We start from the raw sequence: 18,692 nt of genomic DNA, 5'->3' as shown, positions 1-18,692 counted from the left end.
TGCCAGACCTGCTGAGTTTTTCCAGCACTTTTTGTTTTTATTTCACAATGAAGTATGATATATCAACAGAGTTAAAGAGAACATCTACAAATACAATACTGTACTGGAAAACACCCATCACACAAGTGCAGCTATCCTTAAAACTCAGTCAACTCTCAGCACCACTTTAACATTTTGCTGCCAACAAACTTAGAAAATACGATACTCAGGAAGTGTTTTGTGATGTACAAAAAAAAGGCCCAATATTTTGATGCCAACGGAACTAAGAGATCAGGACTTTCGACTGCTATAAATTATGGAATCAGCCAATAAATATGCAGTAGAAGTTAGGCTGCAAATAGGCACTAAATGCCTGGGGAGACTGGAAGTGTTTGGAGAAAGATTGGGGAAGAAAAAGGCCAGCAGAGCAGCAGAGACCTGATGCAGCAGCACTGTAGGAAGCAGGCAAACTGCGCAACAAGAATTGTAATTCGATAAAGAAACTAGGAGCAAATTTCCTAAAGCCAGGCCTGTATGTGTTCCTGTGACAGAGGTACACCGATGAAGCAGAAAGGACAGGTCATTTGGAGTTAGGGGTGTCATGAATGTGATACGAGTGAGTGCCACATCCTTGGACCCCAGGGCTCCTTTGCTGTACAGAGGAGTATTTTTAAAACTCATTTACAGTATGTGGGCATCGCTGGCTAGAATAGCATTTATTGCCCATCTCTAATTGCCCTTGAGAACGTGGTGGAGAGCTGCCTTCTTGAATTGCTGCAGTTCCTGTGGTGTAGGTATGCCCACAGTGCTATTAGGGAGGGAGTTCCAGGATTTTGACTCAGCGACAGTGAAGGAACAGCGATATACTTCCAAGACAGGATGGTGAGTGGCTTGGAGGGGGTCTTCCAGGTGGTGGTGTTCCCATCTATCCGCTGCCCTTGTCCTTCTAGGTGGTAGTGGTTGAGGGTTTGGATGGTGCTGCCTAAGGAGCCACAGCAGTGCTGCCAGGATAGGTGACCTGTTACTTGTGATTTTCCTTACTATCTCTTTATATGTATGGCACTTCATTCATTACCCTCTGCAGTGGAGACAGAGATGAAGATGGGATCTGACAGTGCGGGAGACTTGGCAGAAGTTAGCTGCTGGCTCCTGGACCTGATTCCAATCTTTAGGGCCTTGCTGTAAAGGGAAGGATGTTGATGAACCTCATTCTTGGATGGTGGCACTTAAAGACTGCAGACAGGCGGTGGTTGTGTGTGCGTGTGTGTGTGTGTGTGTGGAGGGGGGTGCAGTGGGGGTAGAGCACAGGTACCTGCCATCAGCATTAATATCAGAAGGTGCAATGCAGCACCTGGAGAAGGCGGTGGCACCAGGAACATGTGTGTTGATCTCTCCCCAGGAAAAGTCTCGAGGCTATACAGTGTATCCAACACTGTTCCATTGCTGGAAAATGCACACAAGGACAAGGACATTGGGAGAGAACAAGATCAGACTCAGCAGTTGCAACATACAAAGCTAAGCAGCTTGCTGACAATCGCTGTCTAGATTCTGACACAGGCAAATCACTGGCTGGTTGCTGGTGTTGTGGAACTGTGCCTCAGCGAAGTAAATGGTTTAAGCAGAGGAGTGACAAAAACGCAACAGAATTGATGTGCTGTGGCAAAACGGCTGCTTCTTACTGCAAAGTCCTTGATCACACAAATATAGTGCATACATTTTTTAAAAACTAAAGATTAGATTTATTTTGTGTCTAAAGTTTCTAAAGTTGATACTTAAAAACATGATAAATTGAGAATCAAATACAGATACACCTTGCAGCCACGTTAAGTTAGTTAATATTGTGCTGCACCAGTGAAGGGCAAGTTGTGGATTCTCATAAATAATTGGTCACACTAATAAGGAAGGAACAAAATGGAGCTGAGGCACTACAGTTAGAGGCACAAAAAGCTTAGGCAATCGTCCTGAATTTCAGAGACTTGTGCAAAAGTGAAATAGAAAGTATGAACATTACCTTTCTGATTATGGAATAATGAAGGAAATGAGCAGATTTATGATTGTGGATAGAGAAATGGAGATGCAAATATCAATATGTACTTAATACAAACATTCACTAGCTCTGAAGTTAGCTACTTGTGTCTGATGAAAAGAACTATTACCATGGAAACTATTTTACAACGGTTGAGTAAGTTGCGTTCCATTTATATTATTTGGGATGTCAGGATTTTTAAAAAAATCATTCTTTCATGGGATGTGGGCGTTGGTGACAAGGTCAGTGTTTGTTGTCCATCCCTAATTGCCCTCAAGAAGGTGGTGAGCCACCTTTTTGAACAACTGCAGTCCATCTGGTGTAGGTAAACAGGTAATCTGGTGTTGTTTGGGAGGAGTTCCAGGATTTTGATCCAGTGAGGAAATGGCAATATAGTTCCAAGTCAGGAAGGTGTGTGGCATGAAGGGGAACTTGCAAGTGGTGGTGCTCCCACGTGTCTGCTTGTCGGCGGCAGACGTCGCAGGTTTGGAAGGTGCTGTCGAAGGAGCCTTGGCGATTTGCTGCAGTGCATCTTGTAGGTGATACACACTGCTGTCACTGTGCATTGGTGGTGGAGGGAGTGAATACTTAAGGTGGTGGATGGGATGCCAATCAAGCAGGTTGCTTTGTCCTGAGTGGTGTCGAGCTTCTTGAGTGTTGTTGGAGCTGTACTCACCCAGGCAAGTGGAGAGTATTCCATCATACTCCTGACTTGTGCCTGTAGATTGTGGGCAGACTCTGGGGAATCCGGAGCTGAGTTACTCTCCGCAGAAATCCCAGCCTCCGACCTGCTCTTGTAACTGCAGTATTTATATGGCTGGTTTGTTCAGTGTATGATTATCAGTGTTTTGGGAACTAAATCTCTACATAAATCCTTTGAATTTGACAAGCATGGAACACTTCAATAACCTACGCTTAAAAGTAGGTCATTTAAATCTATTTCCAGCCCCGTTAACCACTTATGTGCAACTTAAAAATAAAGTGGTCAAAAATACAAAGCAACTACAAAGAACACCGACTGGTTTGAATTTTGGCTGTACAGAAGAAAAATTAAACTGCAAACATATCAAAATATAAGGAACACTGAAAAATGTTTGCTCTGATCTAATCAGTCTCAATTGTGCCTGACCATGCAATGTTCCAATGCACATTACAACAGGAGCATTAAACAGTCTGTTTGGAGGCTGAATAAACCAAAACAATGGTTTTCAGGTTTACACTGGAGACACAGATGCGCATACATAAATGATCCAAGAGATCATAAAAGTGTTGTACTTTTTAATTGTGATGCAGTAAATATTACAAGCAAACTTCTCAGAGTTCATTTGGTAATGTACCATCTGGATCTGCACTCTACAGACCTGTTCGATACTATGTCTATGCTCAGTTAACCATCATAACGCAAGTTTTTTTCTATCTTCTCATTCTTTACAGTCCAACTAACATATTGGTTCAATCTAATTTGAATATAATACTGAATATCAATAATCACCTTTTCATGTTTCTTCAAAAATGAGGTTTTTTTAATTTTCCCATGATGCTGAAAATAAAACAAAGGAGAAAGAAAAGTTAAAACATTGTGTTGATCTGTAAAGTACTCAATGTAATTATATGTCTACAATAAAAAGGGTGATTTACTGTTTCTCAAATTATAAATCTATTTTGCACATGGACCCAAGTTTGTGATTATAACTGCTCTGGAGTAAATCCAAAATAGTTCCTTAATTCAACAGCTACCCTCAGGATAAAGAAAATTTCCCATTAAATCGAAATATTTCATTACTAAGTACTAGTTGCTCACCCATACAAATCCTCTCCAGTAAACTAAAAGGTCAACCATACAGACTATATGATCCTTCACAAACAAAAACATACTACTTTGATCTAAAGCACCAATAAAATACGATGTGTAAGCCAAAATACTAAGGTGCCAGGCTTGGCTCAGTGATACGATTTTCACCTTTAAGTCAGAGGTGGTGGGTTCAAATCCCACTCCATATCACAAACACAATCAAAGCTGATGAGAGAGAGATATTAAAATCAAGGCTTCATCCGCCCTCTCAAAGACATAAATGATTTTACAGCACTTATCAATAAGCAGGCAAGCTTTACTAGTTTCTTGGCCAATACTGAACTCTTAACCAACATCACTTCTTTCAGACAACAGATTGTATGGTGTCAAGAGATATAATAATTCTCATAATGTTAATGGAATTTATTGTAAAATACAGTAATAGTGTGTCTGTGCATGCGTGTGTGTCTGTCTGTGTCTGTGTGCATCTGCGTGCAAGGGGGTGGGGGCACCGGGGAGTCCCTTGAGGTCAGCCTGGGCCTTTACAATAGTTACCCAGAAGTTAGATGAGGTTTTAATTCTTCTGACATTTTCTGGGTAACTATTGGTACAACCCCGGCTGAACCATCTGAAGTTTGCAATTTAAATCACATTTTCGGATGGTTCTCAGTGCAGTGCAATTGTCCAGAGGAAGTTAGCACTTCTGGGCAATTGCCGTGCAAACCCTTGTTTGGGAGCTTGCCAGAGGGATTCCCAGTGCAACTTTGGGGTAACCCCCACCCTTCAAATCTGACCCTGGGGAGTGCATAAGTTATGGGCCATAGTGAAATGGGTATTTGTATTCAAAGAGGAAGATATGTATAAAAAAAAAGACTGTTTTGTAAGGGAAGGCATTTTTAAGATCCTACAAGTGTGTGAAAAGCCTTCAGCATCTATGCCTCAAGCTGCTGTCTTCAAAGGACTGAAGTTAAGAAAACTCACTTGGAAGTCAACTTGTTCAGGGTATCATGTTTCTCTGCCTGGGTCTTAAAATCTGTGTCTTACTGTTGCCTTAACAAAAGTGTAACTGGGAGTTAGATTGAATAGGGGATTTAGAAGTTATCATGGTAGTAATTTGTAGATCTATGTATGTATTTAAAATAATTTCTCTTATTAAAAAGTTTAATCTAGTTTTATACAAACCTATAAGACTGGGTGGCCTTATTCAAATTCAAAGCACGCTTCCCGAATTTTATACAATTTGAAAATTGCTTGTGACAGTTGTTTCAAGTTTCCCTCTGGGATTTGAACAGCTCAGCATTTGCCATCCGCTATGCCATAACAATATCAATTAATCTCAATGTTTGCAGGACCTTGCTGTGTGCAAGTTGGTTGCTACAGTTACCCACATTTCAAGATTGCCTGTACTTCAGAAGTAATTAAGTTACAATAAAATATTCTCTTGCATTAGATTCTTTTTGTTTTGCTAACACATTTGCTAAAGTCTACTTTAGCAAATCAAACATTCCTTATTATTCTGTATAATTAAAATAGCTTTCAGGATATCACACCCAAAGGAAATAAAAAGGTATTTAAAAAGCAAGCTTATTTACCCGACAGGACATTTTATTCCAACATTATTTTAATTTGAGTAAGATGCTAATACAAATTATATCTTTTACAACATGCAAACAGGAGACTACTTTTGTATTTACATTCGCTCCCTTTTAACAAATGTTTCAATTTTAAGATTCCCAATCATATTTTCAAATCTCCATGGCTTTGTCCTGCCCCATCTCTAACTGCTTCCTGTCCTACAACACTTCAAGATACCTGCGCCCTCTATTTCTGGCTTCTTGAGCATCCATGATTTTAGACAATTCAGCATTGGCAGTCATTCTTCTAGTTGTCAATGCCCTAAAACTCTGGAATTCCCTTCCTAAATCTCTCTGCATCTTTTCCTTTCTTTCATCATTTTGAGACGCTCCTTAAAACCTACCTCTTTGAGAAGGCTTCTGGTCATCTGCTCTAATCTCATGTGGTTCAGTGTCAAATTGTGTTTTATAACAATCCTGTGAAGTGCCTTAGGACATTTTACTACGATGCTATGCAATTAGAAGTTGTTGTTGTTAGGCAACCCTGCACTCAACAGCTGGAACACTCCTTACATACTCCCACAAAGAAGAATCTAGCATTGCTTGACAAAATCAATCTGAACTCCTCTAAGCCAGCATAATTCATCTAAGTGGACGCCCACCCACCACTCCACAGTGGCTCAATCAGCAGCCCGGGACAGGGGCTCGGCTCCCTGCTGACCATCAGGGAGGGGTCCAGGCTATAGGCTCAGGTGCAGTCTTGGACTGGGAGTTGGCAAGAGCTGAGTTTCAGGAGTGCTGTGGGCGAGACAGAAGCTGTGCTACTCGGGGCTTGTTTGTGTGATTTAGTACTATCTAATTTGAACTTTTACAGTATTTCTGATATATTCAGTGATTCATTTTATTTTACAAGTTATTCCAGCTAGGAATGCACAGTGCTGCACATGTATAGTACAGTATTTCAACTAATACATTGGTTTTTCCCTAACTCCAGCTTTAATATTGATTCCTATGGGAACCAATGATTCACTTAAGGTCACAATTTTCAGGAACGCAACCACAACTTTAAGTACTTAACTGTATGCAATATGATTTGTTTAAATGAACACTTCTGAAATTACTTTGGTGTCATCAAAGGAGATCCCAGCAGTTACTCCTGATGTTTTGTTACCATACTACAGCAAAGAAAGATTTAACTTTTCCAACTTCTGGAACAGTCAAATATGCAATAAATAGGGCCATCATTTATGGTATTACTGTAACAAAGTTGGTGGGACACAATAGTAAAGAGGAAATCTTCCAATCAACAGCAAAATCTTTAATCTCAAATGCCAAATCTGACATATATTTCAGAATGTACAATCTGCAGAAACATAGAAAATAGGAACAGGAGTAGGTCATTTGGCCTTTCGAGCCTGATCCACATTCAATATGATCATGGCTGATCCTCTATCTCAACGCATACTCCCGCTCTCTCCCCATACCCCTTGATGCCTTTAGAGTCCAGAAATCAATTTATTTCCTTCTTAAATATATTCAGTGACTTGGCCTCAACAACCTTCTGGTGATAGACAATTCCACAGGTTCACCACCTTCAGTGAAGAAGTTGCTACTCATCTCAGACCTAAAAGGCCTTCCCCATATCCTGAGACTGTGACACCTTGTTCCAGACCTCCAGCCAGAGGAAACATCATCCCTGCATCCAGTCTGTCCATTCCTGTTAGAATTTTATACGTTTCAATGAGATCCCATTTCATTCTTCTAAACTCCAGTAAATTCAGGCCTAGTCAGCCCAATCTCTCCTCATGCGACAATCCTGCTATCCCAGGAATCAATTTGGTGAACCTTCGCTGCACTCCCTCAATGGCAACTATATCCTTTCTTAGGGAAGGAGACCAAAACCGCACATAGTACTCCAGGTGTGGTCTCACTGCTTGCTTTCAGTGATTGGTGTACCACGTTCATTTGTACATCAACATTTCAATCTATCACTATTACTCTGCCATTCTGTTTCTCCTATCAAAGTGGATAACTTCACACTTATCCACGTTATACTGCATCTGCCATGTATTTGTCCAATCACTCAACCTGTCTAAATTGCCTTGAAGCCTCTCAACATCCTCCTCACCACTCACAATCCCACCTAGTTTCATGTCATAAGCAAACTTGGAAATATTACATTTGGTTCCCTCATCCAAATCATTGATATATATTGTGAATAGCTGGGACCCAAGCACTGATCCCTGCGGTACCCCACTAGTCACCACCTGCCACTCTGAAAAAGACCCACTTATTCCTGCTCTCTGTTTCCTGTCTGCCAACCAATTCTCAATCCATTATATTACCTTCAATCCCATGTGCTTTAATTTTACACACTAACCTCTTATGTAGGATTTTATCAAAAGCTTTCTGAAAATCTAAATGCACCACATTCACTGGTTCTACCTTAGCGATTCTGCGAGTTACATCCTCAAAAAACTCCAGTAGGTTTGCTAAACATGATTTCCCATGTTGACTTTGTCTAATCCTGTTGATATTTTCTAAGCATCCTATTATCACATCTTTTATTGTGGACTCTAGCATTTTCCCTACTACTGATGTTAGGCTAACTGGACTGTAATTCACTGTTTTCTCCCTCCCTCCTTTTTTTAAATAGTGGGGTTACATTTGCCACCCTCCAATCTGCTGGGACTGTTCCAGAATCTACAGAATTTTTAAAGATGACAATGAACGCATCCACTATTTCCATGGCCACCTCCTTTAGTACCTGGAGATGTAGATTATCATTGGGGGTTTATTGGCTTTCAGTCCCATTATTTTCTCCAGCACTATTGTTTTAGTAATTCTAATTTCCTTCAATTCCTCCTTCTCACTAGACCCCTGGTTCCCAGCATTTCTGGGAAGTTATTTGTGTCTTCCTCCATGAAGGCAGAACTAAATTGGTTGTTTAATTGCTCTGCCATTTCCTTGTTCTCTATTATAAATTCTCCTGTTTCAGATTGTAAGGGGCCTACATTTGTCTTCACCAATCTTTTTCTTTTTACATACGTATAGAAGTTTTTACTGTCCGCTTTTATGTTCCTTGCAAGTTTACTCCCATACTCTATTTTTCCCCCCTTAATCAATCTCTTGGTCCTCCTTTGCTGAAATCTAAACTGCTCCCAATCCTTAGGCTTGCTAATTTTTCTCAACTTTATATGACTCCTCTTTGAATCTACTATCCTTAATTTCTTTTGTTGGCCATGGTTGGGCTGTTTTCCCTGTTGTGTTTTTGTGTCAGAAAGGAATGTATAATTGTTGCAATGTATACATTCATTGCTTAAATATTAGCCATTGTCTATCCACCATCATGCCTTTTAATGAAGTTCCCCAATCTATTGTAGCCAATTCACGCCTCATACCTTTGTAGTTTCCTTTGTTTAGATTTAGGATCCTAATTTCAGGTTGGGCTACTTCACTTTCCATCCTAATGAAGAATTCTATCATATTATGGTCAGTTCCCTAAAGGACCCCACACAACAAGATTATTAATTAACCCCTTCTCATTGTACAATGCCAAATCTAGGATAGCCTGTTCCCTAGTTGGTTCCTCAACATACTGGTCTAAAAAAAGAAATCTCGTACACACTCCAGGAATGTATACACCACAGTATTATTATTGCTAATTTGATTTGCCCAGTCGATATGTAGATTCAAGTCACCCATGATTACTGTAGCACCCTTGTTACATGCATCTCTAATTTTCTGTTTAATGTGTTCCCCTACCTTACCACTACTGTTTGGAGGCCTATAGACAACTCCCATTAATGTTTTCCGCCCCTTGTTGTTCCTTAGCTCCACCCAGATGTATTCCACATCTAGATTTTCTGAGTCAATATCCTCTCTCACTATCGCACTGAATTCATCCTTGGCAAACAACACCAAGCTACCTCCTCTTCCTTTCTGCCTGTCCATCCTGAATATCGAGTACCCTTGGATATTCGGCTCCTAGCCTTAGTCACCATGCAGCCACGTCTCCGTAATTGCATCATATCGTATCTGTTTACATTTATTTGTGCAGTTAATTTGTCTACCTTATTGCGAATGCTCCGTTAATTCAGATACAGATGCATAAGTTTCTTTAAGCATTGTATTTCTGCTTCATTGCTACTACATTGCCCCCTTGATCACAGTTAACCACACCATCACAGCATGCACATTTTATCATCCAAAGCTTGAAACATAACATTGCATTCTTCAAAGGATTCTGATGAAAGCTCACAGGCATGAAACAGATGCTGCCGAACCTGCTCACTGTTTCCTTCTTATTCTATTTTTTATGCATCAATTAATGGTCAAGATTAAAATAAATTGAATTACTGTACCTTCAAGAAAAACCTTTTGTCTGTTCTCGCAGGATTGTAGGAGGAGAGGTAAGCAGCAATCAGCAGGAATTTGGAGTAATATGGAAGTTCAACATGTGCGTGAGCAGAAAGTCCTGAACATTCAAACAAAAAAAAAGTCTGCAAAGTTATTAGAAATACAGACCTTGGGCTAAAATAAATCTGTGGGTAGAGATATACTTTGCTGAAGTATAATGATTGTAGTAGTAAATTTCAAGGTGAAGTGCTTGACATAAACGTAAATTTTTTTGGGAGTTCCTTTTTCACAATAAAATTTCACTCTTTTTTGGACATTTCATTCCAGGTGATAGTTCCCATTAAGACAGTAGATAACATCATTACAGAATTTTAACGGCACAGAAGGAAGCCATCCGGCCCATCGTGTCTGCATCAGCTCTCCAAATCAGCATTATGACCGAGTGCCATTGCCCTGTACCCCTGCACGTTGTTTCTATTCAAATAATCATCTAAAGCCCTCTTGAATGCCTCGATTGAACTTGCCTCCACCACACTTCCAGGCAGTGCATTCCAGACCCGAACCACTTGTGTGAAAAAGTTTTTTCTCATGTCACATTTGCTTCTTTTGCAAATCTCTTTAAATCTGTGCCCTCTTGTTCTTGATTCTTTTACAAACGGGAACAGCTTCTCCTTATCTACTCTGTCCAGTCCCCTCATGATTTTGAACATCTCTATCAAATCTTCTCTTAGCCGCCTTCTCTCCAGCAGAACAGTCCCAACCTCTCCAATCTATCTTCGTAGCTGAAATTTCTTATCTCTGGAACCATTCTTGTAAACCTCTTCTGCACTCCCTCCAATGTATTCACATCCTTCCTATAGTGTGGCAGCCATAACTGTACACAATACTCCAGCTGTGGTCTAACGAGTGTCTTACATAAATTCAGCATAGCCTCCTTGCTCTTGTACTCTGTGCCCATATTAATAAAGCCCAGGATACTATATGCTTTATTAACTGCTCTCTCCATCTGTCCTGCCACTATCAATTATCTATGTACATATAAACCCAGGTCTTTCTGCTCCTGCACCCACTTCAAAATTTTACCTCTTATTTTATATTGTCTGTCCATGTTCTTCCTACCAAAATGTATCACCTCACACTTCACCAAAGTGAACTTCATCTGCCACCTATCTGCCCACTCCACCAACTTGTCTATGTCCTTTTGAAGTTCTACTGTCGTCCTTGCAGTTTACAACACTCCCAAGCTTCGTATCATCCGCAAACTTTGAGATTGTCCCCTGAACGCCAAGATCTAGATCATTAATACATATCAGGAAAAGCAAGGGTCTCAATGGGGGAACTCCACTACAAACCTTCGTCCAGCCCGACAAATAACCATTGACCATTACTCTCTGCTTCCTATTTTTCAGCCAACTTTGTATCCACATTGCTACTGTCCCTTTTATTGCATGAGCAATAACTTTCCTCACAAGTCTGTTGTGTGGCATTGTATCAAACGCCTTTTGAAAGTCCATGTACATCACAGCAACAGAATTACCCTCATCAGCTTTTTCTGTTACCTCTTCAAAAAACTCCAGCAAGTTAGTTAAACACGATTTCCCCATTAGAAATCCATGCTGGCTCTTCCTTATCAATCCATATTTTTCCATATGGCTACTAATTCTATCCCAAATAATTGTTTCTAGAATCTTGCCCACCCCTGAAGTTAACCTGACTGGTCTGTAATTGCGGGGCTTATCCTTACAACCTTTTTTGAACAAGGGTGTGATGTTTGCAATTCTCCAGTCCTCAGGCACAACCCCCAAGTCTAAGGAAGACTGAAAAATTATGGCCAGGGCCCTTGCAATTTCTACTCGCACTTCCTTCAATATCCTTGGATGCATCTCGTCCAGTCCCGGTGCCTTGTGAGTTTAAGTACCGGCAGTCTATTCAACACTTCCTCCTTGTCAATTTTGAACTCTTCTAGTGACAGAGTTTCCTCGTCTCTCACCATGGCCTGGGTAGCATCTACCTCCTTGGTAAAGATGAATGCAAAATATTCATTTAATACCTCAGCCATGGCCCCTTCATCCACGTGTAAATTCCCTTTTAGGTGCCTAATTGACCCTACTCCTCCTTTTACCACCTTTTTACTATTTATGTGCCTATAGAAGGCTATGGGATTCTCCTTTATGTTGGCTGCCAATCTTTTCTCATAATCCTTCTTTGCTTCTCCAATATGCTTTTTCACCTCCCCTCTGTATTCCTTTTGTATTCCTCTTGGTTCTCAATTGTATTTTCTACCTGACACCTGTCATAAGCACACTTTTTCCTCTTTATCTTAATTTCTATCTAATTTTTTCATCCAGGATTACAATTTCTTTTTGATAAAACTGTAGGAAAATGCATGACATTGTATACATATTATTGGCTGTTAAGGAAGTGACTAGCAACTGCTTCCCAGTTCCTTTTCTGATGTAACCAGAATCTGGAAATCTCATGCAAAACTACTATGACCCATTTGATAGAACAGTATGGCATTTCAGTAATTTGTTGCATTAATTTGAAGGCAAGTTTCAATATGGTAAAGGAGTGATGTTAATCAGTAGGCATAAATTTAAAATGAACAGAAAAGTTAAAAATGATTGTTTGCAGGACTTTTTTCCTCTTTGTTAATGAAAAGCACCATCGAACTGAAATAACAATTCGCCAACCCAAATGATCCATACCATATGTTTACAAGGCCCTAATTATTTAACATGTCACTTCACTATATTACAATTGCAACGAAGTTCCCATTTCCATTCCCTTGTGCCAAGAAGTATAACATCTCTATAGCTACATTTAACTGATTGTCATACCACTTTGAGCCTAAAATGTTGGTTTTCATCTAAAAAGGTGTTTCTTCATTTAAATGAAGAATGGATCTTCTGTGGTACTGGTACATCTGAAAACACAATTTTACAATGACAGTAATTTATAATTTCTCTCTTTTCCCACTCTCTCATTCCTTTTGTTGCTTCTTTCTTTTCCAATCTTTCACTCTCTGTATAGCCCAAAGCTTCTCATTGACCATGCTTGTATAATCCAAAGCTTCTCATTGACCATGCTTGTATAGTCCAAAGCTTCTCATTGACCATGCTTGTATAGTCCAAAGCTTCTCATTGACCATGCTTGTATAGTCCAAAGCTTCTCATTGAACCTGTCTGTATAGCCAAAAGCTTTTCATTGAACCTGTCTAGCTCCAAATTTCTTGTTTAAGAGACTATGCTATACAGGAAGATGGAAGGTAGCATACAGAGTGTAAGGCTCAAAAAAAACTGTCAAGAGATGCTGCAAAATGTGCAGCTGAGAAAGAAGGTGTCCTAAGGCCAAGCTAAAAGGGCAAGGAAGGAGTAGTGAGTCTGCATCCATGATGAAACAATGATTTAAGTTCAAGGTGGAATGGGAGAAAGTGGGCATTGCATAGGTGTGAGTGAGGGAGTTAGGATGTGCCTTGGGATAACCATGAGGTGAACAGGACGTGGGGAACCATGAGAGTATGAACGCTTGGTGGAATTCTGGTTTTTGTATTTGGTGGCAGCTAGTTTCAAGGCAGTTAAGGGAGCAGGAGTGTAAAAAAACACCCCACTAGGAATAAAGCAGCAGGCCAGCATTTCAAGCGTGCTTGTGAGAAGCACTCGGGCTAGATGAGCATGTATGCAGTCTAGCACATCATCAAGATGGGCAAGTAAATCAGCACACTGAAAATGATCTTAGGTGGGAAGGAATTCTCCACAGTCCAATCTGTTCCGACTCAAGTCATTCTTGTTTCCTTGCCTCTAATAGTTCCTGCCCCAAACTATCTGCTCTCACCACCTTCTGCTCAATCAGGACTATGTAACTTCATAATTCTTTTGTCCAGTAGAATGGCTTAAAGATTGAGTACAAAGTGGCAATGTGTATAATTATTAATTATGAGCAAAAATTGAGAGTGTGGATCATCTTTGTGTAGTATCCTACAATCCCAAAAATAGTTAGAATTATAAGTTTTAATTTAATTATATGACTTAAGGTTGCAATTCACGTTCATCTACAAAAATTCATAATCTGATCAGTAGCAAATAAAGGACAGATTCTTCTGGTCAGCTAAACCAGGACTGGTTCACCTTTCACATGTCCACCTTCTTTATCTTCTTGCTGCAGTCTCTCCCACTGAGAGCTGAAACATATAGGATAATGTAATTAGCAAAAGAATATTTTTGTGCACAGAACTATAGAAATCAATCAAGTCAATAATTTTTCCATTCTCTTAAAGGGCATTGTATTTTAAAACAAAAGTTCCACTTCAATCTCAAAACAATGAAATAAATTCTCCAACTTTTTCAATTATGGGAATATCCCCCTTTAAATAAATCATTTTAGTCACAGAGAAAGATAACTGGAATGAATATAGATCTTTTAGATAACTTTGCAGCTTTTTTGAAAGCACCAAATTCACAAGTTCAAACAGAACAAAATCTCAAATAGGAAGTGCAAATGGCACAAGTTGTTTGGGTTTTACTAATGGAGCTTGGTGGTTAAGCACTCTACATTTGGTGCTGAAGATAATCCCAAGTACGTCATTCCAATGTGTTTTCATTTGCTGGTAACAAATTAAAACATCTAATTGAATAGAACTTACTGTTCTGAGGAACATAACTAAGCAATTTGATATGCACAAATCTGTCTGGCTTATAATGCTTTCTATTTTCCATCTTTTTACTGGCAAAGTCACAGAGTAGATTAGCTTTCCTTTCGTGAAGCAATCCATACAATACAAACATTTTTTTCTCACAAGAATGAAAATTGCTCAGCTCAGTGGGGCACCCAAAGTCTTGGCAATTCATTTTCAGTATAGCTTTAATAAAGTGGCCATCAAACCATAACCCCTAAGTTTAATATAGCTTAAAAATTCTGGAAATTCAGCCCATGATGGCAAGGTAACTCAGTCCTCCTTAAAATTGAGCTACATTTTCCGCTTTGTACTGTTTGCAGTTTGTGGACCTGGAAGCTTGGAAAAGGTCATTAAAGCCTGTTAGGAAATAAAGATAGTTTAAGTAAGTTATATTGGTATTTGTGGGTGTTAGGGATGAGTTTTAGCTTTAAAGTTTAAATTTGATTTGTATTTTTCTGTGTGTTAAGAAATGTCAAATTGAGTTTTAGTTTCTCTTTAAAAACGTGCCTGCATTTCTAATGAGTTTTACGACTCTTAAAGAGAAGTCAAGCTACAAGAGTAGAAAAAAAATAGTGCTGTTGCCTAGCAACAGGGGTCCAGAGAGGCAGGTCCCTCCCACAGGAAAACTAACGAAATAGCAGTTTTAAGCAGCTTGAAGCCAGGACTGGGAAGAGTGTCCTGCAGTCAGCATCGCTGTGAAGCAGTCTGGGATGAGTGTCCTGCAGTCAGCATCGCTGTGAAGCAGTCTGGGATGAGCAGTCCTGTAGTCAGCATTGCGGTGAAGCAGTCTGGGAAGAGCGTCCTGCAGTCAGTTCTTGTTGAAAATAACAACAGTGACATCACAAGACAACGCAAGAAAGCGGTAGGGAGATCAGAACCAGCGCAGGTGTGGGGAAGCTTCAAAAGGTGATGTCAGCACAAAGGTGAGAGCTGATTGGTTTGCAGTGTGTAAGTGTTTTTCTCCAGTTTAAAATAGATTAAGCTAAGGAAAGGTAAGGGTTCTAGTTTTTATTTAAAGTACACAAATAATTTAACGTTCTTATACTTTATTTAACTTAAAGTAAGGGTTTTATTTCCAACTAGAGGCATAGCAGGACAGCTCAGTCACGTGTTATGTACCGCCTGCAACATGTGGGAAGTTCTAGACGCTCCTTGCGCTCTGACCGACCACATGTGCAGGAAGTGCTACCAGCTGCAGCTACTTGAGCTCCGGGTTTTGGAGCTTGAGCGGCAGCTGGAGGTGCTGAGGTCCATCCGTGAGGCTGAGTTTTGTGGATAGTACATTTTTAGACAGGGTCACCCTACAGCTTACAGAAGTGCAGACAGAGGGGGAATAGGTGACCATCAGTCAGAAGAAAGGTGTCAGGCAGGTAGTCAGGAAATCCCCAGGGTGCATCTTGCTCGAGAACCATTTTTCTTGTTGGAAAACGGTGAGAGTAACGGTTCCTCTGGGGAGTGCAGCCACGCTCATGGCACTATGAGTGGCTCAGCTGCATGGGGCAGGGGGAGGAAAAAGAGGGGAAGAGCAATAGTGGTAGAAGACTCGATAGTAAGGGGAAAAGACAGGCATTTCTGCAGCCTTAGATGTGACTCCAGGATGGTATGTTGCCTCCCTGGTGCCAGGGTCAAGAATATCACTGAACTGCTGCAGGGCATTCTAAAGGGGGAGGGCAAACAAGACAGAGATCGTGGTACATATGGTATCAACGACATAGGTAGAAAAAGGGAAGAGGTCTTGCAAGCAGAATTTTGGGAGCTAGGAAACAGATTAAAAAGCAGGACCTCAAAGGTAGTAATTCTGGATTACTTCCGGTGCCACGCACTCGTGAGTACAGAAATAGGAGGTTAGTCCAGATGAATGCATGGCTGGAGAGATGGTGCAGGAGGGGGGGGCTTTAGATTTCTGGGACATTGGGACCATTTCTGGGAGCAGCGGGACCTGTACAAGGTGGACAGGTTGCACCTGAACCAGAATGGGACCAACATCCTTGCAGGGAGGTTTGCTAGTGCTGTTGGGGAGGGTTTAAACTAACTTGGCAGGGGGATGGGATCCTGAGAGGAAGTTCAGCAGGGAGAGATGCACAGCCAAAATTAGATGAGAGCGCAAATGAGTCTGGAAGGCATAGAAATTATGGGCCAGTTAAGGCACAAGGGAGTTTGGCAAGGTTGGATGGTATTTATTTTAATGCAAGGGGTCTGATGAATAAGGTAGATGAGTTGAGGGCACAAATTAATACATGGAAGCATGATGTCATTGCTGTCACAGAGACATGGTTGAGAGAGGGATTGGCAGCACAATATTCCAGGATATAGGGTCTTTAAGCAAGACAGGGAAGGAGGTAAAAGAGGAGGGGGTATCGCAATATTGATCACGGAATCAATTACAGCAGTAAGGAGGCATGGCATCTTAGAAGGTTCCTCAAATGAAGCCATATGGGTAGAACTAAAAAACAAAAAAGTAACAATCACAATGCTGGGAGTGTACTATAGACCCCCAAACAGAGAAAAATAGAAGAGCAGATATGAAGGCAAATTTCAGAGAAGTGTAAAAATAATAGGGTAATAATAGTGGGGGATTTCAACTTTCCCAAAATTAACTGGGTTAGTCATAGTGTGATAGGTTCAGAGGGAGCAGAATTCCTAAAATGCATCCAGGAGAGCTTTTTAAGCCAGTACGTAGAAGTTCCTACAAGAGATGGTGTGGTCCTGGGCTTAATTTTAGGGAATGAAGCCGGGCAAATGGTAGAGGTATCAGTAGGGGAGCATTTTGCAGATAGTGATCATAACTCCATTAGATTCAAGGTTGTTATGGAAAAGGACAAGGATGGACCAGAAATCAGAGTTCTAAATTGGGGGAAGGCCGATTTTAATAAGATCAGATATGATTCGGCCAGAGTGGACTGGGAGCAACGACTTTTAGCTAAATCTGCATCAGAGCAGTGGGACTCATTCAAGAAGGAAATAGGGAGAGCACAGGGCCAACATATTCCTGTAAAGACAAAGGGTGGGACCAACAAATCCAGGGAACCCTGGATGTTGAGGGATATACAGGATTGGATAAAGAGAAAAAGGGAGGCGTAACTTAAAAAGGAAATTAGGAGAGCAAAAAGGGGGCATGAAAAAACATTGGCAGGTAAAATAAAGGAAAATCCAAAGTTATTTTACGTACATTAAGAGTAAGGGGATAACACAAAAAAAAAAAAAAATTAAGAGTAAGGGGATAACTAGGGAAAGAGTAGGGCCCATTAAGGACCATAGTGGTAATTTGTGTGTGGAGCCGGAAGACGTAGGTAGGGTTCTAAATGAATGCTTTGTGTCGGTGTTCACAAATGAGAGGGATGACATGGGTATGGAAATCAGGCGGAAGGACTGTGATATAATTAAAGAAATTAGCATAGAAAGGGAGGAGGATCTAAGTGGTCTGGTAGGCTTAAAAGTAGATAAATCTCCAGGCCCGGATTAAATGTATCCCAGGCTGTTGAGTGAGGCAAGGGAGGAGATAGCAGGGGCCCTGGCAATAATTTTCAATACCTCTCTGGCCATAGGAGAGGTGCCAGAGGACTGGAGGACAGCCAATGTGGTGCGTTATTCAAGAAGGGAGGAAGGGATAAACCAGGGAACCACAGGCCAGTCAGTCTAATCTCAGTGGTGGGGAAACTATTGGAAGCAATTCTGAGGGACAGAATTAATCTACACTTGGAGAGGCAGGGATTAGTCACGGACAGTCAGCATGGTTTTGTTAAGGGAAGGTCATGTCTGACCAATTTGATTGAATTTTTTGAAAAGGTGACCAGGTGTGTAGATGAGGGCAACGCATTTGATGTAGTCTACTTGGACTTCAGCAAGGCTTTTGATAAGGTCCCGCATGGAAGACTGATAACGAAGGTAAGAGCCCATGGGATCCAAGGTAATTTGGCAAATTGGATCCAGAATTGGCTGAGTGGCAGGAAGTAGAGGGTGAAGGTCACCTGTGTCCAATGGGGTTCCACAGGGACCAGTGTTGGGTTCCTTGCTGTCTGTGGTAGGTATGAACAATTTAGACTTGGATGTAGGAGGGTTGATCAGTAAGTTTGCGGATGACACGAAAATTGGTGGGGTGGTAAATAGTGAGGAGGATAGCCTTAGATTACAGGAGGATACAGACGGGCTGGTCAGATGGGCTGATCAGTGACAAATGGAATTTAATCCGGATAAATGTGAGGTGATGCACTGGGGCAGGACAAATAAGGCACGGGAATACACGATGAATGATAGGACCCTGGGAAGTACCGAGGATCAGAGGGACCT

The 18,692-nt window shown here is 40.9% G+C and overlaps 1 protein-coding gene across 2 annotated transcripts in view; it reads right to left on the bottom strand.

Moving 5' to 3' along the window:
* Nucleotides 1-18,692, bottom strand: part of orc5 (origin recognition complex, subunit 5) — a 111,562-nt gene that overhangs the window by 48,915 nt on the left and 43,955 nt on the right. For both annotated transcript variants that reach the window (XM_078553218.1, XM_078553219.1), the window contains exons 10-12: nt 13,858-13,910; nt 9,736-9,848; nt 3,498-3,545 (exon numbers count right to left, since the gene is read on the bottom strand). In XM_078553218.1, coding sequence (XP_078409344.1) covers nt 3,498-3,545; nt 9,736-9,848; nt 13,858-13,910 — 214 coding nt within the window. The remainder of the gene's footprint in view (nt 1-3,497; nt 3,546-9,735; nt 9,849-13,857; nt 13,911-18,692) is intronic.

The sequence above is a fragment of the Cetorhinus maximus genome, chromosome 12 (genome assembly GCF_964194155.1).
Source record: "Cetorhinus maximus chromosome 12, sCetMax3.hap1.1, whole genome shotgun sequence".
Taxonomy (NCBI): domain Eukaryota; kingdom Metazoa; phylum Chordata; class Chondrichthyes; order Lamniformes; family Cetorhinidae; genus Cetorhinus; species Cetorhinus maximus.
Note: the sequence above shows the minus strand (reverse complement) of the source record. Positions and strands in the feature narration are given on the sequence as shown.